General features: G+C 37.1%; 1 protein-coding gene and 1 non-coding gene across 4 annotated transcripts in view; both read right to left on the reverse strand.

Moving 5' to 3' along the window:
• The window catches only part of SAMSN1 (SAM domain, SH3 domain and nuclear localization signals 1), a 141,818-nt gene that overhangs the window by 108,043 nt on the left and 6,050 nt on the right, over positions 1 to 27,725 (reverse strand). For 2 of the 3 annotated variants that reach the window (XM_086675754.1, XM_086675755.1), the window contains exons 2-5: positions 27,273 to 27,404; positions 8,454 to 8,491; positions 5,749 to 5,786; positions 3,928 to 4,014 (exon numbers count right to left, since the gene is read on the reverse strand). In XM_086675754.1, the coding sequence (XP_086531880.1) occupies positions 3,928 to 4,014; positions 5,749 to 5,786; positions 8,454 to 8,491; positions 27,273 to 27,404 (295 nt within the window). The remainder of the gene's footprint in view (positions 1 to 3,927; positions 4,015 to 5,748; positions 5,787 to 8,453; positions 8,492 to 27,272; positions 27,405 to 27,725) is intronic. The other variant, XM_025912895.2, reaches the window with a different exon arrangement.
• Positions 11,832 to 11,938, reverse strand: LOC112850520 (U6 spliceosomal RNA). The gene has a single exon (XR_003222644.2). It is a non-coding gene; the product is annotated as a U6 spliceosomal RNA (small nuclear RNA).

Consider the following 27,725-nt stretch of genomic DNA (forward strand, 5'->3'; position numbering starts at 1 on the left):
TGAGTCACCCAAGCTTCCCAAGGAATCATTTTTATTTTTTTTATTTATTTATTTTTTTTCAACGTTTTTTATTTATTTTTGGGACAGAGAGAGACAGAGCATGAATGGGGTAGGGGCAGAGAGAGGGAGACACAGAATCGGAAACAGGCTCCAGGCTCCGAGCCATCAGCCCAGAGCCCGACGCGGGGCTCGAACTCACGGACCGCGAGATCGTGACCTGGCTGAAGTCGGACGCTTAACCGACTGCGCCACCCAGGCGCCCCCCAAGGAATCATTTTTAAATTAGATTGTGGTCCCTGAAAATTAAACAGAATGGTAAATATGTTTGCGACTTTATACATTTGCCATCTTGAATGAGAAGGTATCAGGCCAACAAAGAAAGAGAATTAATAAGGTTTGGAAAAATTAAGTCAAAATATTTACATGCTTACTCTGAAGAGGCTGGCCAAACAATAATATTGACTAGAATTCAGGAAAGGTTTCAAAGGAATGGCAATTCAAGTGCTAAACTGGAAGGCCCTAACTACATCCCTCCTCTGCTAGGTTTTTTGGATAATGAATCTCATCAAAATCACACGAAAAGGGTATTTTTAAGATAATTTCACACAGTATGGGCGAAATTAATATTCCTTTCAATACTAACCATCTTTCTTGACCTTATCTACCCCTCACTTCCTTTACTAACAGGTCAATTATTTGGGGCATATTTTATGTTTTATGGAATAGTCTGTCGTGGTCACACCATTTGAAAAATCTCCAGATATGTTCTGTGTCCTTTTTATTATTTAAAAAAAAATTGCTTTGTTTTTATCGTTTGTACTTTCTGACATTAAATGTGAAAACCTTGTTCTGGATACTGTCTTTATTTAAATCAAAACTTGATCTTAGGTAAACTCCAATTCACAGATTTCAAAGTTTGTTCTTTTCAGACTTTTATTTCCTTTGTAAACCTAAGGCCAAAATAAATTTGAAAACTTTAAATTTGATTTTAATTTACTAAAATATGTACATGATGAATATTCTGCCTGTTTGTGATGCTGAAAATACAATTAATATGAATTACAGATTAATTTTCCTTCATACCTACACTTTGCCAATGCTTCAGTCATAAAGTCCTGAGCACTCAATTTATCCTGCATTTATTTTACAGATGTAGTCTCTTTTAACAGCACAGATGGAGGTTTAGATAAAACTCTTCTTATAAGAAGGAAATGGACTAGATAAACTAAAAATATTATGCTTCTGGCACTCAACTTATTCTGATAAATTTTGTCTTAACTGACACAACATAGTCTTTTATCAAGCTATGTGAATATCTTTGTGGATTAAAACACCAGGCACAAATCCTTGGCTAAATATAGCCTGTGGACGTTGCTTTCATCAGGCCCAATAGTCTTTAGGCCTAAAATTAATATATTAATTTGTTAATTATGTTTATAATTTGCTTATATGTTATGTTTATATACATATTATGTTTATAACATGTTTATAATTAATTTGTTAATGTTAATATATGTCATGTATAAATACCATTTTGAAATTGAAATTGAGAGAAATACCCTTTTTTTTTTTTTTTTTTTTTGGTCTTAGTGTTTGTAACAGATTCTTTAGGAGTTTTGCCACTCCTACTATTTAATTCCCTATATATTTTCTTCTATTTTATTGCGGCTGTCTTTAAAATATCATCATTCGTGTTCAATAAAATAAAGGGCTCTGGATGATAACAACGATGCACCTTCCGGCCTTCATCTCACTAAACCTCACAGACTGCCTATCCTCAGACACAGTAAACCTCTCTGAAGTAATTATCCAATTAACAGTTGAAAAGTAGTCTTTAAAATGAGAAAGAAATATTATGGGTTGATGTGTAGGGCACTAATTGCCTAGAAATACTCTGAGCTTTCCAAATGAAGCTACCCCACCCATAAAACCCAAGTCCACAACGTGTGGCCCTCCCTCCCCACTGAATTTCTCCCCTCAATTTACAGTGGCACCGACAGCCTTGGTCTCAGGCCATCAACTCTCCCTAGCACAGCATTAATCCCTAAGAAATGTCCTGTGACTCAGCTGCTACCGCTGAAATGCCAGTTGAACTTTTAGACACACACACACACACACACACACACACACACACACTCTCACTCAGGCACAGACACACACACAGGATATAGGGTAGCTCAAGAATCCGCGAAACCAAAGCTAAGAAGCTTTCTGTAAAGGATTTCTTGTTTGTTATTCTTCTCTGGCAAAGAACACATCACTAATCAGGAACGCCGCATTTTAAACCAAGATTTTTTTCTTCAGAGTAGCTGTAATAGAATCACCTGCCTATGACTCCTCAATTAAAACAAAACAAAACAAACAAGAAATCTCAGAAAGGTAGTTTTAGCGAATAGAATTCTTGAAGACATTTGTGGCAAAATCTATAACTAAAAATAATTTATAGTGCAATTATAACTTCTTGATCCATAGGTCAATACCCAATAATCTAAAAATCTCATGTGTTTATTAAAGGGATGCACGGATGGATGATGTGGATGAGTGTTTGACTAATCTACAGAGAGTGTGAATGAAGATAGCTGGCATCCTTGGGGTGAAGATAGAATCCAATCAAAACATGATATTATTAACACATTTCCTCTGTTGTGATTAAAAGATAATATCTAGGGGGTGCCTGGGTAACTCAATTGGTTAAGCATCTGACTCTTGATTTCGGTTAAGGTCAAAAAAAAAGAAAAGAAAATGTTTCACCAATTTATTTACAATAAATTGTAAATATTTAAAAATTCAGTTAAATTTATTCAGCAAAATGTTACATAATCTTGAATAAAACTGAAATGTTTCAAAATAAATTATTTTCATAAATAATTACTTTGTACATCTAAGAGCAGTGTTAAACAAAAGGTGAGATCTGAACAGAATATAAAATCAAATTATCAAGCTCCTAGTGATAAAAATGCATTATAATTTCCTTCCTCCCAAGATATTAAAAATATTTGTAATTAAAAACTAGAAATTCTTAATCAGTAACTAATACAATCAAGAATTTCTTGTTCCAGTAACTACAGAAGGAGAATACCAAGCAGATAACTTTTTATGCTGTTGTTCATCTTCGTGAACTCTTTTTGTTTTTTTAATTTTTTTTAAGGTTTATTTATTTTTGAGACAGAGAGAGACAGAGCATGAACAGGGGAGGGCCAGAGAGAGAGGGAGACACAGAATCCGAAACAGGCTCCAGGCTCTGAGCTGTCAGCACAGAGCCCGATGCGGGGCTCGAACTCACGGACCGTGAGATCATGACCTGAGCCAAAGTCGGACGCTTAACCGACCAAGCCACCCAGGCGCCCCCATCTTCGTGAACTCTTAAGACTTCCTGTTTTCTTCATTGCCTTCCCAAAGTTAAATAATTATAATTATGAAGTCATTTATCATTAATAATTTTTTTTACCAGGCTGCTGATTTTTGCTTCTTGGGAATTTTTAAGTTATGAAATGATACAATTTTGTATTAGTAGTTGAGATTATTCTTTTGTATTTTTTAAGGAAAACCTAAATGTAATAACTATTGATATACTGATGTTATTTTTAGAGGGTTTTTCTATGTGGTGATGTTTAATACATCATAAAATTCTTATAGACATTAAAGACTTTCAAATATTGTTTGCAATTGATTCTTCAACAGGCAACCTAATTAGATTCCACTTCCTTTTTATATGTCTGTATGTATCTATGCACATGTAGACACACACACGTATCACATGTATATATGCTATTAACAATACGTCCTCTCTATTCTAGTTGTTTTTCCCTTTTAAGTAGACCACAATGCCCAGCTTATTTTAATAGAGAAATATGTAAATTTTTCTTACCTGCCCTTTAAACTACTTTGGGAAAATGCAAAGTCAGCTGAACTAAATTTAACAATTACCTTTTAGCTGACTGAGTCTTCTGATGTGGGAATCATTCTCTGGCTTGCTGGGTTCTTGCCAGGTTGTGTCATTCGCTATTTTCCTTTCTAAAAAAGCAGAGGATTGGTTAGCAGAATTCACGGTAACATCTGTCCAGTAAGTGTAAGAAATTTAAAATCAGAACAAGATCAGCACACAATTGTAACTTGGAAAGTGATAAGAGAGCTCTCCAAAATGGAGAGTTCTACTCCGTGGTGGACAACCCCAAGTGGCCTGTGGGCTCCAATTTATTTCCATGAACTACAAGGACCCACGCATATGTGGTAGAATGGTGCTATTGAAATACTTGTTGGTAGTTTCTGATTACATTATTCTTTGAAGTATTTCTTCTTTTTTTAATTTATTTTTTCGAATAAATAAGTTCAAATGTCCCCACCCTCCACATTCCTCATCATTTTCAACAAAATGACTAAGTGTGTACAGAGTCCATTGAGCTGTGATAGTTTCAAGAAACTCTAATGTGAGATCTTGAGTGGAAGAACAATAACTTGCTCAGCCCTGTCCTCCCAACACCTGCAGCAGGGCCTGGGCACGCTGTGAAGGACCAGACTGCACCAGAATGAAGAGTTAAGAATCCCTTCTAATCTCCTTACCAAAGATGAATCATTCCACATGCTGTGTTATCATATTGGAAAAGTAAATTTGACATAATGCAACCAAAGCATCTCATGGAAAAGTCAGCATACCTATGCTGTTTATAAAGTCACTTTTTGCTCTCATATTTGACTATGGGGAAGGCAGTCCAGCATCAAGAAATATGGTGGGATGGAAACACCTATAGCTTTGTGTGTAGAAACCACATAGCATGCTATGAGAATAAATCTAGATGGAAAACAAAACTGTGCCTTACTTCCTTTTATTTAAGATTATGCATTATTTAAATCAGGGATGATATTCAAAATGACCAATTGCCTACAGAGTCTTAACTAGTGACATAGGACATAGCCCCTGTGGACGCTGCCACTGGAAGAATATGAGACCTGATTAAAATACAGACACCCTTGGAAGCTGCATCCATTGATGATCACCACTTTGGTCTGAATGAGCTTTTCAGAGCCTACCTAGAAGACAGGCTTTTGTAAAGACAGGGAAAGGAGTTTGAACATCCAGCTCTTAAACTCTGCTGGGGAGAAAGGGCACCCACAAGTTTGACAAAATGCATAAAAATAAATTATTGACTGAATAATCCAGATGTTTTGTCACTGTGACTATTTTATAACCAGTGACACTATACTCTGCAAGAGAAGGAGAGCCATTATCCATTAGCTTTCTAAAGTGATTAATAGAATTAGATATTTGCTTCAGAATTAAGATAGAAATTAAGGCAATTGCCTTTATTACTACTACAGATACTGTAATCACAAAAACAGAAAAGGTCCGGTGTTTGAAGAGTCTTTTGTAATGCAAGCATTTTTTATTTATTTTTTGTTCACTCTTAGATTCATATATCTAAAAAGATATGAAGAGGTCACCTTGACCATGGTCGGCCAAGCTAAAGTTGGGAAACTGGAAGATAATCATCCAATAAACCATCAAAGAGAATTATATTTTTAATGTAAAAGGAAATTGTTCTGAATAAATCAATGATTTCTTTGTCTTAGCCATTTACAGTTAGAGTGGAACCACATTCCTTTTTAAAAAATTTCTTCTATAGACTTCAAAGACAACTCAATTTGACTTCCATTAATCACTTATTGTTGCTTTATGGAAGGAGCAGAAGAAAAGAACTTTTAAGGAAACAAAACATATTATCTGCATGAGTAATCTTATAAATTACTAACCAAATCCTTTGTTTTCAGACATAGATCTCCGGATTGACCTAGAAGAATAAAAGAAACATATTTAAGTCTACATCTAGTAAATAACATTTTTAATCACAAATTAGATCACCTAGACATATTTGCAATACCTTTGAGAGCAGAAATAATTCTACCTCTAACTAAGGTCTATATATGGCCCTGAATTTTTCTGACCCTAGCTGGCAAAGTGCAGTTAATTTAAGTACAATCTTGGCCTGGAAATTTCCATGCAACATTCATAAAACCCACACACAAAAAAAGTGGGCCATTTTTACATGAAAGTGTCTCAAACTGGTCAACAGTTAATGTGGAAAAGCTCTTTTTGAAATACTTCTGTTCAATAAATACAGAAAGAATGATAGAAATTGAGTATAATCATATACAATCCCTAATGAAACAATAGATCTAAGCAATAATCAACAATCGCTGTTAAAACTTTTAATTGAAAGGCTGATGGGCAACTGTACTGGATGGATCAACCAGATATCATCTGAACCCACTAAGCAAATTCACAGTCATAAAAATAGAGACAACCAGATATATGGGCTTCCAGTGTAATGCAACAGGAAGTACATAGTCACCGATGACCTACTTTTAAAATATATATACATATATCAAACTTGAACATTATCAAGCCTTGAGATCTAACTAAAAAATTACAGGAAACAGAGGATAAAAGAAAAAGTTTTTTTTTTTTTTAAAATACCACAATGATGCAATCAGCAAAATTCAAAAATATGGAAAATTCCTCAGAACAAACAATCCAGTTTCTTCAACAAATCAATAGAGAAGGACCTATGAATTAAGAGACATGAACCGAATGCATTGCATGGATCCTGTTTGGATCATGATTCAAGTAAACTATTAAAAAAAGCACTTGTGACTATCAGAAAAAATTTAACAATGACTATATATTTGGTCATATTATGCAATCTTTCTTTTTTTGTTCTAGTGCAGTGGTGGTTACGTAGTTATGTTTTTAAAAATACAGTGCTTGCTTTTTAACTTGCTTTTGCATCAAGACATGAAATTACATGTCTGGGATCAGCTTTAACAAAAAATAGTGGAGATTGAAGGGCTGGGGAGTCAAATGGGTAGAAATTAAACAAGTTTGACTATAGATTGATACCTGTTTAGGCTTGGTGATGGGAGTTCATTATTATTTCATTTTTCGTGTATGATTAAAAATCTCCATAATAAAATGTCTAAAACAGAGAGGATAGGACTATGCTGACTCAATCATGTTAATTATTTTGTGCGCTCGGTGAACACACACATGTCCTGTACCTACAGTTAACTTTGTTACAGCTTAAGTGTTTTCCACTATTTATATTCTTGGTAGTCATTAAATTAAAGCCAAGTTCATCTTAAGCTCAGAAAAAACCTGCATATATAATTTTTTTCTTTACCATTTTATTTTGGTTTGTTCTTTATTTTTTTAATGCAAACACTGAGGACACCTCTTAGCAAATAGTAAGTATTCAAAACAGCTATTTATACTATCCTAAGGTGAAGTGGGTGCATAACAACATGAGATGTTGTTCCTTTTAGAGGAGTGGTGGACAAAAGAATTAAGAAACTCAAGAGCCTTCAGTTTGATTTTATGTGGTTGGATTCCAAGGAGCACATTAACGGATTTTGGAAAATTCTAATTCGGTCAGCATCAGGAGCTTCCCCCTCACCCATTCCCCATCCGCCCCTCCATGTTTTGGTATCCTCTAATCTATAGAAGCATCAATCATAGGCCAATGGCTGTAATCTCATTTAAGTATTTTATTTGGAATTGGTGAGTTCCTTATTCGTGAATAGAATAAAAAACTACATCGGCACGGCAGTTTTTAAGCCTGAGAGAACACTGCCAAAAAAGCTCCTTCTTCACTCCAGCTCAGGTTTAAAATGCCACTTGTGAAGTTTAAGTACTTAACTGTGGCTAAAATACAACTACCCTTGCCTAGCAGGTGCTCTAAGCTGTTAATCATCCAATTACCTACTTACTATGGATGTATTTTATATCCTTCCTGGGAGAAAGCAGGAAGGGGAGGAAAGCCTAGGAAAGCAGAGAATGCCTTGGGGGCAGGAAAGCAAGGCTGTCCAGAAAGACTACATCTGGAGAGAATTTCACCTGTTAACAATTTGGTCTCAGACCATTCCAGAGTGCAAGGAAGCTATTCTGTATCATCAGCAACCAATCTGGAAATTTCCCCATACACCAACTTCCGGCCCCTATGTATTTCCTATGTGTTAGTTAAAATCCCATTACCTTATGCAACATGTGTGTATCACATCCTCCGGCAGCTTGCTGTGCTGACTGTAAAACCAAGCCTGACCGAAATAACCCAAATCTCTTTGCAAACACATTTTTATTTGGATTAGAAGAACTCTTCAGAAGATTAACGGGTCACCAATAGAAGCGTGTTTTGGAGGAGGCTCCCACTTTAATCTGAGCCTAGTTTAAACACATGTTTCTTCTTCTAGAAATTGAATTTTCACATCCTTGTGTACAGGAATGTCACAGCACAGGTTTCCTATGCATCAGCATAACAGAGAAATGGTAGCAAAGTAAAACCAATCTAGATTTGTGCACGACAATTTTTTAAAGCACACTTTGACAGGAAAACCACTAAAATACTCCGTTCAGCATTATAGAACTAAGAGAACAGAAAGTTTTCAAAGTAAACTTGACTTACTTTCTTTTTGGTTTGGCATTCTCAAAATTAGAAACTTCCTGAAAAATAAAAAATAAAATAAAATAAAATAAAATAAGACTACTCTAAGAAATCAGAAGGAGAATTCAAGTATGGTTCATCTTTGAGTATATTCCAAACACAGATCAGTTTGCCTTTTCCTACTAAAATGACTGGTGTTTCCCCCTTGCATTTTAGTACTATGTCATAGAATCTGGGTTCAAGTTTTTCTTCCTCCTGTAATGTTTCTAACTTTGAGAAGTAGAGTGTTTCCTTTATTAACTAGGGCTTATACCTTATTCTAAGCCCTGGCCTTTAACAAAGCATGTCTTTTAAGTAAAAAACAAAAAACAAAAAACAAAAACCATGCAACTAAATCCTCATAACCTCAACTTTCCATACCCCATCAACCTACTGACACCAAGGGGAGAGATACAAGCCAGAGTATCCAATTACATCACACAGTACCTTCCTTTAAGAAAGTTTAATCTATCACAATACACTGAGTGTGTTGAAATACACCTGTGATTCATCTGGCCTTTCTCTTCAGAGCAACTGAATGTTGTGTAAAATCCCTTACACTTTTCGGGGAAGAAATGTCGCCACATCTTTCACCATCCTTGAAAGAGCTTAAACTGCTCCAAGACACCTTTAAGAACCTTCCAGATTTTCTTGTTATCGTTCATTTTTTCCTTCATTCAAAAACCATTAATGTTTTTGATGTTCAAAGTGCTTTTTGAACATCTATGTCATAAGCAACAGAGCATATTGTAGAGAGGTTTGATCGGTATGGAAGGGATTTGTGTAGTAAAGAATCTTGGAACCAATGTTCCACATAGAAGGAAAAACACAAATGCAGAGATTGGGAAGAGTAGTGAATGAAAAATCAGAAAAAGGAAAAATGGTTTTATTATTCCAATGGTTGATGGTGTTAATCCGAGCACTGCCAAATCCAGCATAATTTCTCCCCTACAGAGTAACTGAGGGGAGTTTAACTCTGTTAAACTGTTACTCTGAGGGGAGTAAATGGGACAGGGGGCATTTCTTTAACTCTTATTGTGTTTTTATCAAGATTTATCTCTCAAGGATGATCTGAATTACCTGAATCCACTGTTGAGTAGAGTGTCAGTGAAAATTCCCTGTGCTGAAACTCAGCCCCTGAACTTGAGGAACAGGCTTTGCTAAGTTAAAATACCTGTGAATCACCCCAAGGAAGACGTCTGGTGGGAAATAGGTGGAAGTGGAGGTGAATATGTGGGAGTCATGAACCAAGCCCTGAGGTGAGTGGGGATATTGAAAGACCTTTGAGGAGTTTGATCAGACTGACCACTCTTTTAATTCTTTATGCTTTGTCATCATGTAGCCTAAAAATAATCCATCTCTATCCATGGTCTTTTTAAGAATTTCTTTCAGTCTTGGTCTGGATGTCTCCACACATAAGCCTAGAAGCCAACCGTGTTCCTTTCACCGTAACTGGCAACCACGCCAACTTTGTGAGGGTCATTAGGAAAGAGGACGGCCATCTGTCTTTGTAGTTATATTTTCCTGTCACATATATTTGGAATATAGCTAGCTTCCATGTTCGCATAACCTACAAAATCTGGGTCAAATATGTTTCAATAATCAGAATCTACTGTTCTGAGTCTCATGAATTTGTTGTATGGGTTTAGGTAACTTTCTTCTGATTGCAAGTCCTGGACTCTTGAAAACATATCCCACCTTTTCCGGGTATAAGAGAGGTCTAGTATAGAGTTAACCAATACAAAATGTCGATCTGCAATAAGAAAGATGGGAAACATTAGATATCTTTTGTGTTGTTTTGTTTTGTTTTTTGTTTTATTTTATTTTTTTTAATTGTTTTGAGTTTATTTATTTTTGAAAGCAAGAGACAGAGAGAGTGAGCAGGGGAGGGGCAGAGAGAGAGAGAGAGAGAGAGAATCCCAAGCAGGCTCCACACTGTCAGCACGGAGCCTGATGTGGGGCTCAGACTCACAAAATGTGAGATCATGACCTGAGCCGAAAACATGAGTCAGACACTTAACCGAATGAGCCACCCAGGCGCCCTGTTTTTTTTTTTTTTTTTTTTTTAATTTTAAATTTACTTATTTACTGTGAGAGAAAGAAAGAGTGAGGGAGGGACAGGGAGAAAGGGAGGCTTCATGCTGTCAGGGCAGAGCCCGACACAGGGCTCGATCTCACAAATGTGAGATCACGACCTGAGCAAAAATCAAGAGTTGGATGTCTAACCAACTGAGACTCCCAGGTGCCCCTTTTTCTTTTTAATCATGCAAATCACAGAACTGTTGAATTAACTTACTATATCAGTAATTCATTATTTTATTTTTTTTACGTGCTAAAGTTTATTTTGTGCTACATGAAAAATGCTACCAAAAAGATTAACTGTAGAGGGTTAACAAAACTTGTGTGCAACTGAGCCCTAAGTGTTTGAGTTTGGGACAGGGGGCATATTATTCAAGCACAGCGTCGTGCTTCACTTGGGTAAAGTCTTGGCTAAGTTAATACAACTAGGTGTTGGGCCTACACAAAACTGGTCAAATATATGTCTGTGGATTGTGGCAAAAGGGACACAGCTCTGAGCTGAGATTTGGAGACATCTGGATCAAGACTGAAGGATTTCGTGAGACCAGGAATAGCAATTGGTTATTTTTAGGACATATATTGCCATAACCTTCTCTAGGGACTATCTACTTTATTCTGTTTTATTGGAAACCGGGTTATCCAGTTTTTACTTGTAATGAATCACTTTGATTTGGAGATTTTTTTATTTTTATTTTTTGGTTTCAGGGGTAGAATTTAGTGATTCATCACTTACATACATATAACACCCAGAGCTCATCACAACTGGTGTCCTCCTTAATGCCCATCACCCACTTAACCCATCCCCCCACCCACCTTCCCTCCAGCTTCCACCTTCCCTCAGTTTGTTCTGTATAGTTAAGAGTCTCTTATGGTTTGCCTCCCTCTCTGTTTTTATCTTATTTTTCCTACTCTTCCCCTGTGTTCATCTGTTTTGTTTCTTAAATCCCACATCTGTTTTGTTTCTTAAATTAAAGTGAAATCATATGGTATTTTTCTTTTTCTGACATTTTGCTTAGCATAATATGTTTGAATTGCATCCATGTTGTTGCAAATGGCAAGATTTTATTCTTTTGATGGCTAAGTAATATTCCATTGTGTGTGTGTGTGTGTGTGTGTGTGTGTGTGTGTGTGTGTGTAGTGTGTGTGTGTGTGTGTGTATCTCACATCTTCTTTATCCATTCATCAGTCGATGGACATTTGGGCTCTTTCCATTATTCGGCTATTGTTGATAATGCTGCTATAAACATTGGGGTACATGTGCCCCTTCGAATCAGTATTTTTAAAACAATGAAATGCTTCACAGATTTGTGTGTCTTCCTTGCACAGGGGCCATGCTAATCTTTTCTGTATCATTCCAATTTTAGTATATGTGTTGCCAAAGCAAGCCCTGGATATTTTTTGTTGAAGAGTTCTCTTGTAATGGATACTTTGAAAAAGATTTTGACAGGTACCTAGCTGGCTCAGTCTGAAGAGCTACAATTCTTGATTGTGACTTCAAACCCCATGTTGGGAGTGGAAATTACTTAAATAAATAAAACCTTAAAAAAAAAAAGATTTTAGGGACACCTGGGTGGCTCAGTCGGTTAAGCGTCTGATTTCGGCTCCAACCATGATCTCACAGTTTGTGAGTTCGAGCCCCACGTCAGGCTCTGTGCTGACAGCTCGGAGCCTGGAGCCTGCTTCAGATTCTGTGTCTCCCTCTCTCTCTGCCCCTCCCCTGCTTGCACTCTGTCTCTCTGACTCTCTCTCTCTCTCAAAAATAAATAAACATTTAAAAAAAAATGTTACAAAAGATTTTAGTTAGAAGTTCTCTTAATCCCTATTAAAATGTAAAAGTTAATGTTGTTTTGCTTCTGCAATCTCCTTCCTACAACAGGGAGGGAGAGTCAAGCACATTAAATGTGTGTCTGAAGTGCGATTATATGGAGGAAAGGGATTACTCAAACAGGGCAACATCTACTTAATAGTATGTCTGTTCCCTGGATGTTGCCTAGTTATAGATTACTACTGAATTGGTTAAGCAGTTTTTAGTACTGCTTGCACCAGCCTCAAAGCAGCTGCTTTCCATTCTGACTGCTGCTTACATAAGCAGACGGTTATGTATTCAGAGTTTAGACCCTGTTTTCCTAAAGGGGCAAGTCAAAGACTAGATATACATTTATTTTTAGAACTACATCTATGTGTGTGTGTGTGTGTGTGTGTGTGTGTGTGTGTGTGTGTGTGTTACTCTAAACTCCAAAAAGAAGATACCATTTCAGAGAGTCAGTGAAATGATTCTGTCTAGTACATTAATTTGACACTTGCCATAAATACCAAGCAAAACTTGTTCCTTTTAGCCTTCATTTCATTATCCCCTATATCAAGCACTAATCGTTAGTTTTACCTTTCATTCACTAGGGAGTTTGTGGTTTAATTTAATTTTTACCCCTGGCAATTGTTAGGAAAATAAAGGATGAAATGCAGGCAACGTATTACAAACAGGCCAACAGAAAGTGAAGAATATGCCCAAAATGTATTATTATTCAAGTAGATGACAGTAGACTGTAGGGGTAAAGCATTTTCACCTAACTGTGAAACAAGGTAAAATTAGGTCAAATTAAAAAAAAAAATCAAAATGAAGAAAGAAAAGGGGCCACTTAAAAGAAATTTTGAATACTAAATGCTGTATTTCTATTTTCATTCGGTGGTTATGGTCGACTGTCCTTTGGGGTTGAATCTAATATGTGTCTGTTTCTTGCATTATTGGTTTTTAAATCTTACTTTCAAATCACAAAGCCAAAAGGAAAAATGAAGTGAACATATTAGGAATTGTTGTTGCCTAACTAATGGAAATGTGAAAGGTGTTTCTGCACCAGAGAAAACTGATTGTCAGTAAAGGATGGTGTAAATCCCATGGTGAACCTTTAAGACTACAGAGCTGATGAGATCTGACCTTTGATTTGCAGATGAATAAACTGAGATCCCAAATGGTAAATTGACTTGTCTAGGGTCATGCATACAGTGCTCAACTTTGATTAAATGTTAGTCATTTTTTTAAATTCTAATATATTCTTTTGGAATTATATAATTCATTCACTGACACATTCACAGTTCCTTCAACAAGTATTTATTGAGCATGTACTATGGACCAGACACCGTTTTGGATGCAAAGAAGAATTACAAGTGTTACTTCTCACAAATATTTACCATCAGTGACTGCTCATCTCAGGATCCTATTGGAGTTCACAGTTTCCTTAACTTTGAAGTTTAAATGAGCTAGTCTTTATAAAATCCTTACATGATGCCCAACACACTGAAGATACTCATAGATGTTATTTCCCATTAAGTTAATTATTCATTTTTAGTTACATAGACTTCTAATACTGAGGCAAGAGTTGAACATAAAGACAAATACACACACATATGTATGTATGCATACATATAACTTCTCATTAAAATGAGTTAACCCAATTTCTATTTTGTTCAACTCATTCTTGTAAGTTCCTTACAGAAAAATTCTAATAGACATCTGGCAAAGAGGATTATGATGCTTCAAAATTAATATAGTAGTTTTGCAGTACACCTAAAGCCACCAGAAAGAGAGTGTGTTCACACCACACGGACACACACACACACACACACACACACACACACACATGAACCATCAGCTCTGTTCTCAAAACAAAGAGGACATTTGTGTGACTGGATAAGAGACCATCACCCACGTAAAGGAGTCCTGCCGCCCATGAGCTCTTCTACTTTGCCTCGACATCTTATTGCAAACATGTGGAGAAAAATCCCATGATGGAGTCTCCTAAGTTATCAAATAGATCACACAGCAAAGAGAAATATTAGTAGATGCAGCTAGTCTGAGCCCAACTGGTTAAAGCAAGTTGCTGAGAGGGATAAGGCTTTAAATCCTACTGCTTTGCTAATTTCTTGATTTAACACATTTGCAGAACAATAATGGCACAGCAGTCATGTAGTATCAAGCACAATTCTCATGCTTTATATATAGTAATTCACTTAATCTTCACAGCAATCCTGTGAGATTGATATTATCATCATTATCCTCAATTCACAGATAAGTAAACGGAGGCACAGAGCAGTGGGAAGCCTTGCCTCAGGTCACATAACTAATTTGTGGTGAAACTGGTATTTTGTGCCTGGTGTCTTAATTTGAACACAATTCTACTTCTATACCTGACTGCACAGGTACAGAAGCCACCTGCCATCTAGATCAGAGATCTCACAAATGAGAGCTAGTGGCCGGAGGGAGAGTGACTGAAAAAGCAGAGAAAATATAATACTGTTCACCACTACTAAACAAACAACTCAGAAAATACACCCTTACCAAAGCATCAATACTAATAATTTAGTATTATTTGAAGACAAGTGCATAGACAGCACATTGATGTGTTTAACGGCGTTCATCATTTTGTGGATGCTGCCATCATCATCAGAGAAGGTCCAGTAATTTATAACAGCACATTTAATTAAAAGTGGGCACTTCAGGAGCCACTGAATTTAGATGACAGTCTGTACATTGGAGGTCCCCCACTATATTACTACAATAATGTCACGGTTCTCAGAGAGAGAACAGATTTCATCCCCCCATGAGAATGCACTGAAGAAGAAGAAGCAATGTCAGCTCCTCCTGATGGGAACAGTAGACTTTCTTGCCAGCCTGTCCAGCTCCTGTCAAAAAGTAACAACCCTATATAGCTAATGAATTCTGATATCCTCAAGAGAAGCAGGTGGTGGATGGCATCCCCACATGGCCCGTCATCTCAGGGCAAATCACAAAGCTGGTAGTGCCTGGAGAATGCACAGGTACCTTATCTAATCCATCACAGACAGAGCTGGTAAATCACATAAAATTTTGCCATTTGTCTACGGGTATGCCAAGTGAGCTTTCTATCAATCCTGAACTAACAAACTCCTCTCACAGCGCTATAAATACCCAGGATGACAAAACAAGTTACCTAGGGGATGGTTATTTGCATTATAAAAGATTCTTCCTTTACAAAAAGATTCCATTCCAGATTTCTTTAAAAACAGAGCTTTTCTTAAGTATCTTCAAGTGTGTCATGATGTATGAAATTATATTTACACAAGGTTTTAGAAAGGGGAAGGGTGACTAATGTTTATTAAGTTTCCTATTTGCTGTCACTTATTATCTTCTTTAATCCTCATAGCCCCAAATGGAACAAGTGCAAGCCAAACAAACTTGTTGGAAGTGTGATAGGAAATGCGATGGGTAAAAATACCAAACTCCATCCTCACAATGAGAAAACACTGAACTGGCACTCCAGAAGCTGGCTTGGTTCCCCAGGTCTGCTGCTAAATTAGCAAGATCCAAAAACTCCTCACAGAACCTCAGTTTCTGCATCTATAGAATAAGGTTGGTGAACAGAACTTTAAAATCTCTTCCAGTAGAAACAAGTCATGGTTCCTAAATCTACACTGTTTCAATCCAAAATCAGTAGGGATGACAAAAGCATTTAAGAGAAAATTAAAGTGAGAATGGGCTTATTCTTTAAAACATGATTAAAGAGAGAACCATGGCTTTCAGTAGATTCAATTAGTCATTGTATCATAAGCTGAGGAAATAAAAAAAAGAATAAGGCATAATTAACCTTAATCTATTGATTTCATTTTACTTTAACATAAGTCTCTATTTACGAGAGGAAACGAATTAAGACCACCAGGTAGTGTTCACCCATGAATTGGTGGCAGAAAAACCGTATGTCATCATAGATATAATGGGTAAAAAAATAAGAAGTGAAAGAAAAGTGCAGTCTTTTTAATGAAGGTAATCTATGTTTTATATGTCAGCTTGTTAGGAGTCATTTTACAATCTAGAAATCAAGAAAAGGATTACATGCACTGTTTTGACACTGACTCCTCTTGTTCATAGTTTGATGAAGACCCAGTTGATGGGATGCCATTGTTAATCTCATTTTCTTCCTTTAGTGTCTATGTTATTAATAGCTCTGTCAATGCTGATGCTAATATGGAGACAGAACAAAAAAATCCCAGTTTTAATAGTTTGGAGGCAAGTCAGAAATGCAGTTGAGTGGTAGAATACCAACCTGAGAGTCACCTGCCTTGACTTCTCCATTATTCATCTATTCTAAAATGACATGTCACATTTCAGTGTGTCCTTTTATCCATTTGTAAGACACTTGGCTTTAAGTGCTTTTTAAGCTCTTCTGTGAAAGATGCTAGAACAGCGTGCGATGATAATGTCTTAACCGCCTCCTTTCACCGCTTTTAACCCTAGTTCTTCCTTCAAATCTTCCTTTAAATCTTCCTTTAAAGCTTAAATCTCACCTCCGTGGAACTGGCACCGTTAAACCACAAACCACAGTTAGGTTCTTAGAGATAACACCCTACAATTGATCATTTATGTTGTGCCAACCACCGTACTAATAATGTTAATTATATTGTTACTTTTTATTCTCAAATGATGAATAAGAGAGCAGCAAACAGTTCCCTCATTGGATAGAAGAAACCGGGCTTGTAGTGTTAAAGGAAACTGTTCAAGATCACAAGGCTGGTCAATTTCAAAACTAGAATTTTTATAAGATTTATCTGACCCCCAAGGTTTGTGCTCCTGACAACTACATTATATATTTTTTGGAAATTCCTTCTGAAAATTCTTACAGAAGTCAAGCTTGTTGCTTACAGCAAGGCATTTAATTCCATAGCAACTTATGTTTCTCTCTACATATTTTGGGTATATGTATATTTCTTGCTGTAGTTGACATCTGTCATTCACTAAACCTAAAATCAATGTATAGAAGAAGGTAAGAAGAAGAGGAGGAAGGGAGAAAGAGAAGGAAAAAGTAAGGAGGGAAGGAAGGAAGAAAGAGAGAAAGACGGAAAGAAAGAAACTACTCTTGTAACTAGAATGAGATGTGTGGGGTCCTGTCCACCTCATGCACCACCCTAAGACACTGATACAAAACTGACTAACATGGGGCAAAAGCTGAAGTATGGGCATCCATTTTTAATGTAACAAATCTCAGCAGAGACAGTGTGGTTCTGGAGCAGCCACGGCGATAGTGTCTTCTTGACTTTCTGCTTGTGACAGAAGCAACAATCTCTTTAGTGGCAAGTTTTGCAGTGTGTTTCTCAGAGTAATTCTGCAAGCTCAGCCAGGTATCTGTCTTCAACCTCCCAAAGATTCTGAGCTCTCGTTAACCTGTAATATATCCCTTTCTGCTTAAATCAGCTAGCATAGATTTGGTTATCTGCAAATGAATCTGATCAATAACTTGTCAAATTAATTTTAGTTCCTGTATTAGTGAAGTATTGCTGTGCAATAAATTACTCCAAAATTCAATGGCTTAAAACAATACACATTTATTATCTCACAGCTGGTGTGGATCAAAAATATGGGCATGACTTAGACGGGTCCTCTGTTTCATGATCTGTCACAGGGTTGAAGTCAAGTTGTCGATCCAAGGGTCTGAGGTCTCATCCAAAGCTTAGTTGGGGAAAGGATCCTCTTCTAAGGTCACTTAGTGATTGTTGGCAGCATCCAGTTTTTGAGAGTGTTGAAATAAAAGCCACATTTCCTTTCTGGCTGTGGGCTGACTAGCTGCTCTGGGTTCCTTACCACATGGGCCTCTCTAGATGGGCTCTTGCTTCATCGTAATGTTCAAGCCAAGTAGGCGATAGAGCCAGTCTGCTAGCAAAACAGAAGTCAGGGTCTTTTGTAACCTAATTATGGAAGTGACTTCCTGTTACTTTTGCCAAATCCTATAGGAATCAAATCATACACAAGAGTGGGGATTACACAAGGACTTAAATATCGGAAGGCAGATATGATGCTTCATTTTGTTTCAACTTGGCTAGGCCAGATATTTGGTCAAATGCTAGCCTAGAGATCACTATGAAAGTAGTTTTCAGATGACATTAACATTTAAATCAGTAGACTTTAAGTAAAGCAACTACACTCATTAATATGAGTGGGTCTCATCTAATCAGTTGAAGAACTAAGACAAAAAGACTAGTCTCCCACAAGGAAGATGGAATTCTGCCACTAAACTACCTCTAAACTCTAGGTATTTTTTAAAGTTTATTTATTTATTTTGAGAGAGAGAGAGAGAGAAGCACAATGAGGGAAGAGGAAGAGAGAGAGGGAGAGAGAGAGAGAGAGAGACCATCCCAAGCAGGCTCCACGCTGTCAGCACGGAGCTGGACATGGGGCTAGATCTCATGACTGTGAGATGATGACCTGAGCCAAAAATCAAGAGTCTGATACCTAACCAACTGAGCCACCCAAGCACCCCTGGACTCTAGGTATAACATCAACTCTTCCCTGAGGCTCCAGCCTGCCAGCCTGCCCTGAAAATTTCTGACTTGCCAGCCTCCATAATCACATGAGCCAATTCCTGCAAATAATTTCTTATATACCCACAACCTATTAGTTCTGTTTCTCTAGAGAACACTGACTAATAAAGCTGGGTTCATTAGAGGTCATGCTAGAAGTCTGTCTTTTACAGTCCCAAAAGGAAAATAATAGTATTTTATGTTAGACAACACTCCCTTTCCAAAATAATTTAAAACATATTCAAGAAAACATTTTAGAGCAGCAAAGGGCCTTAAAGACCATCTAGTCTTATCCTATTATCTTGTAGAGGTGGAAACTGAGATCCAGACAGTGTAAGGACTTATTCAGCACTATTTAAGAACAAAGCCAGGGCAAGAACTCAGTTTTCTTTCATAACGCTCTTACCATTGACCCATGAATTATCCTAAGTTGAAAGCTGAGAATTATACTGGTGGCCTGAAGACTGATTATAGCGAAGGAAAATCTTCATGGGCAAATGAACTACTGGTCAGCAAGGTTGTTCTTGCCTTGATTGTTCTTCCCATTGTGGGTAATGGTTTTGTGCTGTGCCTTCTCATCTTCCAACCCAGATTCCTTAATGATCAATGGCACACATAGGCAAGACAGCAGACTGGGGTCATGCGTACTGCCAGTGGCTATGGAACACAGCGAAAATAACTGGCCATATGGGGATTAAACCCCTGACCTTGGCCTCATTAGTGCTGAGCTCTAACCAACTGCTAGACATGTATCGTATTGTTTGTCTTTAAAACTATCTTTGAATCTGCTCTATTACTTTCTGATTAACATCTGGTAGCTGGGAACAGTTTAATTGATTTCTCCAGTGCTTTTTTCCAGTACAGAATGTTGATGAGTGAGTATATAAAAAATTAAACTTGCATTTTAATAATATTTAAGTTAACATGGACCTCCCCCACCCAAGAAACGAAATAACAACACAACAACAAAAAACCATCCTGAAATAGGAATTAGGCAAACAAGAGACACTGTGATAGATTTCCTTGTTCGCTGCTGTCTACACATCATGGGAAATCTCGGGCTGAATTGTCAAACATTGCACTCAACCTGAGTGTTCATGATTCGAGGCAATTTGTGGAGATTAAAATCTTGGGTGTTCTAATGCACATCAACAATAAATCCTGTTGCTTCTTCTTGTCCAGCCCAGTAAAAATCAATGCTTTTAGGTGAGGAGTGTTGATTACAAATTATTTTTGAGCCGTTATTTTAAAACGACATCCGAGCTCAAGTGAGAGTTTGACTTAAAGTCATTTAATCAAGGATATTAAATTAAAGGATCACTCTGCCCTGGTGTGATGGGTTGCAGAAGGCAGGAAAATGAACATTAGCATGCATTATGCCAGGTGCTTAACGTGTGTTATAACATTTGATCCTTACTACAAACCGAGACGCAGACATTTTTATCCACATTCTATTGCTCAGGAAACTTAGGGTCAGAGAAGTTCAATAACATTTTCAAGGACACACATTTCTCAGCCGCCTGGGGAGCAGGAATAAAACTCGAGTCTGTTAACTACATTGCCTGTCTCAAGTTCTTCCTGCTATGTTCTCTATCATCAGATTATATTTAGCATATATATTATAAGGTTGGATTCTTTATCCTCCTATCTTCTCTTCCTCTTCACTGCTTATCTCCCAAGAGTACTCTGCCACTCACCTGTCTTCTGCTTTCCTGATTTCTCTAACTCACATACACACACATTCATACCACACACACAGACACACACAGACACACTCATGCACACTTCTGGCAGAGGGGGACAAAGGACAAAATTAGTATTTGGGAAGCCATACCTCCAGTCTTGACTCCATCTGTCTCTTCAGACAAGTTACTAATCTCAACTTCCTCATTGGGTAACACACACATGTTCCCTATTGTCTCCTCTACGTCTAAAAGTATGTAATTAAATGTTTATCATCAAGAGTTTTATACTTTAATATCTATGCATCCCTAAGCGAAGTAACGTATGACACTACCTGGTTACTTTGATGTCTCAATACTGTTGACAACTGCCAGAAGTTGTAGCAAAGTCTTAGCAAAGTGATAGCAACTCTTTTCTTTGTGATTTATTTTTTAATGTAATAGTTTTAGATAGTTTTTTTTTTCCCATTCCTCTCCTTCTTAACTGGATAAAATCAAACGTCTTAATTTATCACCACTTTAGAAGACCCAAATATTACGGAAGGGTTGTAACTCACTTTAAATGTTAGGATAATACTGTTAGCCTGGGGTAGTGATGATACAAATTATTTTCTGCAAAGACAAAAAACAGCCACCTTCAAAAAGCCAGCCACTTTTCCCCTCCACTGTAGAGGAATTCCGGAGGTGAAAGGGCACTGCTTTTGTTTTGTTTTGTTTTGTTTTGTTGAGGATAGTAATGCTAATGATAAGAGAGGTGAAAGACTCTGAAGGAAGGATGATGGACATAGTAGATTGACATTTAACATACCCTCACCTTCCTTCTGGTGTGCCTCCATCTATCAGAGGCCAAAAGGCTAAAAACTACATTCTACAAGTTTCCTAAAGCCTGAATAGCATATATAATTTAGGTTTGGTAGAATACATAAATATCCATGTAACATTTGAAAGGCGGGATGTGATGTGGAAGCCACAATCTGGTAGCCATGTTAAGAAATTAGTGAAATTCCATTTAACCTAACATACCCAAAATATTCTCATTTCAACAAGTAATTCATGTGAAAATTGTTAATAAGATGCTTTATACATTTTTCATGCTAAGGCTTTAATTGGAGCGCCTAGGTGGCTTAGTCTATTGGGCATTTGACTCTTGGTTTTGGCTCAGGTGATGATCTCATATTTCCTGAGTTCAGTCCTCACATCGGGCTCTGTGTTGGCATTGCAGAGCCTGCTTGGGATCCTCTCTCTCGCTTTCTCTTTCTGCCCCTCCCCTACTCACACTGTCTCTGTTTCTCTCAAAATAAAACAAATACACTTAAAAAAATTAAATATGGCATGTGTTTTACCCCTATTGCCATCCACATTTGGACTAGCCCCTTTTCAAGTACTCAGTTGCCACCTGTGTCTGTAACTGCACAGCCCGAGGGGGTCTGTACACTTTTTCTGTGAAAAGCCAGATAGAAATATATTAGGCTCTGTGGGTCACATACAATTTCTGACTTTTGTTTTTGTTTTTAAGCAAACCTTTAAAAATGCAAAAATTACTCTTAGCTCATGGGCCATAAAATATCGGCCCCTGGGTCTGCAGTCTGCAACCTCAGCTCCAGTGTGACATATCAGCCCTTCCCATGGTTCTTTGACTTCTGTGCTGGATCCTTCCCACATGTGGAGAGGAGGAGTAATAAACTCAGCCAAGCCTATGCAAAGGATGGTTCTCAATCTATAGAGAAGGACACTCAGGTCTAGGGAATTTGAGCAACTTTCCCAGGTCAAATAGCTGGTAAGTGGCAGAGCTAGAATGAGAAGTTCTATTTGCTCAACTCCAAAGCTCATGCTTTTTAACCCTGCAGCATACATACTCCATTATTAAGACTTCCTTTGGCGTAATTAATGGAACTTCACTTATCCATTCATTTAGCTTACAAATATTTATTGAAGGAATATTTGTGCAACATATAAAAAATATGTTCAGCATGTAAATAATAGGGACATTGCCCCTACCCCACATTAATGCTCTTTTTGAAAAGGCTCAAATTTCTTATCAGTTTAACTTCTGAGTTACAAAATGAAGTGAAAATTGACAATTATTTGCTTACTTCAGTCAATATAGATGGCAAATCAGATAATTCAAGACTGATCCAGTTAACCTCCAACTGGCAGAGGTACAAATATTTAATGTTCTCACTCTATTTCTAAATCAAGATATTTTATTAGCTTCAGACATGATAAAGAGGTACTAAAATAGGTAAAGAATCAAGCCATAATGGCATGCATTGTAGCTAATATAGTAACAAAGTAGTCAACCCTTAGGCTAGTATATTCGCATGTTTTCTTTCAGCATATTTACTTAGTTGCAGGAGTATTCACTCCATAAAACTTTTCACCCATTTTTTTTTTAATTTTTTTTTTCAACGTTTATTTATTTTTTTGGGACAGAGAGAGACAGAGCATGAACGGGGGAGGGGCAGAGAGAGAGGGAGACACAGAATCGGAAACAGGCTCCAGGCTCTGAGCCATCAGCCCAGAGCCTGACGCGGGGCTCGAACTCACGGACCGCGAGATCGTGACCTGGCTGAAGTCGGACGCTTACCCCACTACGCCACCCAGGCGCCCCTCACCCATTTTTTTTTAGCAGTATCTTTCCCAAACTCTCTGGCTTTGCTAATATACAAGTGGATGGCTTATTATTCCTCTTCACGAAATTTAATAAAATCTTGTATTTTCAATTGATTTCTCTTTAGACCAGCTCTCCTTTACCAACCACCCTGGAACGGCAATTAAAATGAAACCTGGGCATTTCAAATGTTCTTCACTTGAAATCCCAAAATACTGAATAGACATTTCTCCAAAGAAGACATGCAGATGGCCAACAGACAAATGAAAAGATGTTCCACATCCCTCATCATCAAGGAAATGCAAGTCAAAACCACAATAAGATATCATCTCACACCAGTCAGCACAGCTAGTTTCAAAAGGACAAGAAATAACAATTGTTGGTGAAGATGTGGAGAAAAGGGATCCTTCATGTACTGTTGGTGGGAATGTAAATTGGTATGGCCACTATGGAAAACAGTTTGTAGGTTCCCCCAAAACTAACACTAGAAATACCATGAGATCTGGTAATTCCGCCTCTGGGTTTTTACTCAAAGAACATGAAAACACTAATTTGAAGAAAAAATACATGCATACCTATGTTTATTGTAGGATTGTTTATAATAGCCAAGATATGAAACAACCTAAATGACCATAGACAGGTAAATGGATAAAGAAGAAGTGGTTTATATGTACAATGGAATATTATATATTATATACAAAAAGCCATAAAAAGAATGAGATCTTGCCATTTGTGACATTGATGGACCTAGAAGGTATTATGTTGAGTGAAATAAGTCAGATGGAAAGACAAATATCGTATGATTTTACTTAGATGTGGAATCTAAAAAACAAAACAAACTAACAAATAACAACAATAACAAGAAGAGAGACTCATAAATATAAAGAACAAACTAGTGATTACCAGAGAGGAAGAGGATGGGAGATAGGCAAAATAGGTGAAGAGGCTTAAGAGGTATACACTTCCCGTTATAAAATAAGTTGCAGGGGCGCCTGGGTGGCGCAGTCGGTTAAGCGTCCGACTTCAGCCAGGTCACGATCTCGCGGTCCGTGAGTTCGAGCCCCGCGTCGGGCTCTGGGCTGATGGCTCAGAGCCTGGAGCCTGTTTCCGATTCTGTGTCTCCCTCTCTCTCTGCCCCTCCCCCGTTCATGCTCTGTCTCTCTCTGTCCCAAAAATAAATAAAAAACGTTGAAGAAAAAAAAAAAAATTTTAAAATAAGTTGCAGATATGAGAAGTAGAGCATAGGTAATATAGTCGATAATATTGTAATAACTTTGTGTGGTGGCAAATGGTAGCTAGACTTATCATGATGAGCATATCATAATGTATATAACTGTCAAATCACTACATTATACACCTGAAACTTGAAGTATATGTAAACTATACTTCAATTAATTTTAATTTAAAAATTCCAAATAAATGTCTTTCCCTTTAATACTTATTCAACCCTTAAATTGAAGCTGATCTACACTGGATTATCTCCTCTGGAACTCTGTATTATTTCATTCTCATCTATGTTACATCACACCTTGTTTAAAACAGTGTTTTCTACATCATTAAACTCCTAATAAATAGGAATAAATAAAGTATGTTTAAGGGAAGTCAGGAAGCCTAGGATTCCTCTCTCATTGTGAGTTTTCTTTTCAATTCATGTGACAAATGATATTACTTTTAGTATAGGCTATTAATTTCCACTACATCAACTAGATATGCTGTCTGTTTGGAGAGCACCCTCTCCTCTCTGGGAAGGTCACAGATACACTTGGGTTGAGGACTGGGAGCTTGAGACATAACTCCATGAACTTTAGGGTTGGTTTTATAGTATTTCTAGAACATCAATCCAAAAAGAATAATATTCTTCTGGTATTTTTAAAACTAGTCCAAAACTTTTTTTTTTCCCTTGAATTAGCGGGGAAAAAAGGAAGTGAGAATACTAGGAGGAGAAAAGGATCCATTCTTCAGAGGATCAGAGGGAAAGTTGTAAATCACTAAATGTCATTATTAAAAGACTTATTTTATTAAATCCAAGCTGTGGAATAATTTTTATAAAGAATATAATATCAGTTGTAATTTGAAAGGACTGGTATAATTTAACAGTTAATACTAGAATCAGTGGTTGAACTGGTTGCCTTTCAGTGTATACACACACACACACACACACACACACACACACACACACAAATTTATGCTTACATGTATGCACATATTTTTGAATTAAATATGGAGTCATATACATCTATATGATATACATGTGTATATATGTGTGTGTATATGTGTATATATATATATATATATATATATATATATATATATATACAGAGAGAGAGAGAGAGATAGGGTTGTAGCAATTTAAATCCTGTTTTTATTATTCTCATTTACTTTTGTAATGTAAGTGAAGTTTGATAAAAATTCTAGTAGACTGCTTGGCCATGGACTTGTTTGTTTTTCATGCATATTTATTAAACTAACACATTTAAAGAAATATCTTCAGGCTCTTCAGCTTCAATTTTTCTTTTTAATGATAGAGTAAAAATGCTTACAAACATTTTGTGGACTCAATTGAGAGTCTCTATGTAAGTCTCTCTCTCTCTCACATTAATATGTAAAATGTATTGTTGCCTCTCTTTATGCATATCTGTCAACATCAACATCTTAATGGATATTGAATAGGGTATAAATTGAGGGAAGAGTTTCCACCACACTAAATTTTTGGGGGGTTATTTTTACTTACTGAGACTTATTACTGAACTTGTTTGCTTACATCTGTAAGCTATATAAAAAAGAAGTTCATAGGAATGTTCCCACAGAATAAAATAGGTAGGCATAAAGGTAGGTATAAAACTTGAAAGTACTTTACTGTAATCCTTTCTCTAGAGCAAAGAAAGATCTGGGTTTCAATCGTAGGTCATCCTCTTTTTAAGCGGGAAAGGTACTTAACCCTTCTCAACATTTCTAAACCTCTCTGAAGTTATTGTGATGATCAACACAAATAATGTCATATGTAACATCACCTGTTCCAGTGCTTTACTTATAGGAAGCGGATATTAATGTTTGTGTTGTTATTGGGGCATCTATATCTAGAAGGATAAAAAAAGTTCTGTTCTTTCTTTATTTTTTTATGATTTATTTATTTTTGAGAGCAAGAGAGACAGAGCATGAGCGGAGGAGGGATACAGACCACGAAATCATCACCTGAGCCAAAGTCAAACGCTTAACAGACTGAGCCACCCAGGTGTCCCTAAAACAGTTCTTTATTTGTAGCAGACATAGGATGCTTTCTACTGTACTAAGCCACAATAGAAGCAAAGTAAGTTTGTTAGTATGGGATTAATTTAAATACAGCACAATCAACTAAGAAAACAGCCGGCACTGTTAAACAGGGACAGAGCCAATTTTGCAGAGCACAGGGAACTCTGTGCCTCTGGTAATTATAAAGATAATTCAAAAAAATGATCTGCTTTTGCATTCCAGTCATACTCAGGCTTTGTGAGTTCACGATGTGTGCTCATAAACTTAAGGAGCAGCTTAGTAAAGTGGTTAGCACAGATTTTAAAGCCACCAGTGGTACGCTGGAGTAGGCACCAGAGATAATGAACAAATAAATATTCAGCTATTGGAAGCCAGTTGTTAAACCTCTGGTGGCTTGAAAATGACCACGGTAGGAGCACTTAGACCATGACAAGCGGCAAACGCTACAAATCTGGGGGTCCCCCCCACCCATCCCGAACACCTGGTGTACCAATAAACTACTGATGCAGACCCACATATATTTAGTTGCCAGCTTTAACACCTCACAGTTAGCAAGTTAATTTTCCCTTCTCTCCTGCAGTTTCCTCATCTCCAATAAGATATAATTATTTCTTTGTCATGAGGCTGCTTTGAGGATTAAGTGACTTAACTTATGTAATCACATATTCTATAAAAGGTAGTTCATATTAATAAGCTAAAATCACGAAAGAGACAACAGTGAAGAGAAAATCAGAAACTAAAAGTAAATGAAGAACTTTCTGAGACGAGTGGTTTTCGTTGCATTAACAGGTATCGTTAAGCAAAATATTCTCAATTTGTAATAGAGAAGTCACCCACCCAACTCAAGGCTTCACTCACCATGAAGAGATTGGCGTGTGCTTTTCCACTCTCCCCATGAGGTGAGATAAGAGAACCAGTCCCGACAGAGGTGCTTCCTTGGTTAGCTTGTTGTTCTGGGACTGGCTCATATAAGCTATCCATAGAGCCCTCCTGTAATAAAAGACATTTATGAGGCGAAAAATAACAAAATGATATTTTCCTTGAAAAGTCATCTATCCTATCTACCCACTTTTATAAAGCACCCTATCCAAATTCTCCTGGGCATAGAGGTTGAGTTAATGCTATGCCAGTTTTCAGCAGTGAACAAGGCAGTAGAAAAAGGCATCCTCATCACTTGCTACAGAACCAGGAATTCAAACAAGACAAGTGTCAGGGAGCAATGCACAAAGTGAGGCAGTTTCTCAAGAAGCATGATGAAGACATCCAGTTCCAGGAACTCAATAAAGGCCTATCTGGACAGCAACAAACTGT

The sequence above is a fragment of the Puma concolor genome, chromosome C2 (assembly GCF_028749965.1).
Source record: "Puma concolor isolate L17-30 chromosome C2, mPumCon1.1.hap2, whole genome shotgun sequence".
NCBI lineage: Eukaryota > Metazoa > Chordata > Mammalia > Carnivora > Felidae > Puma > Puma concolor.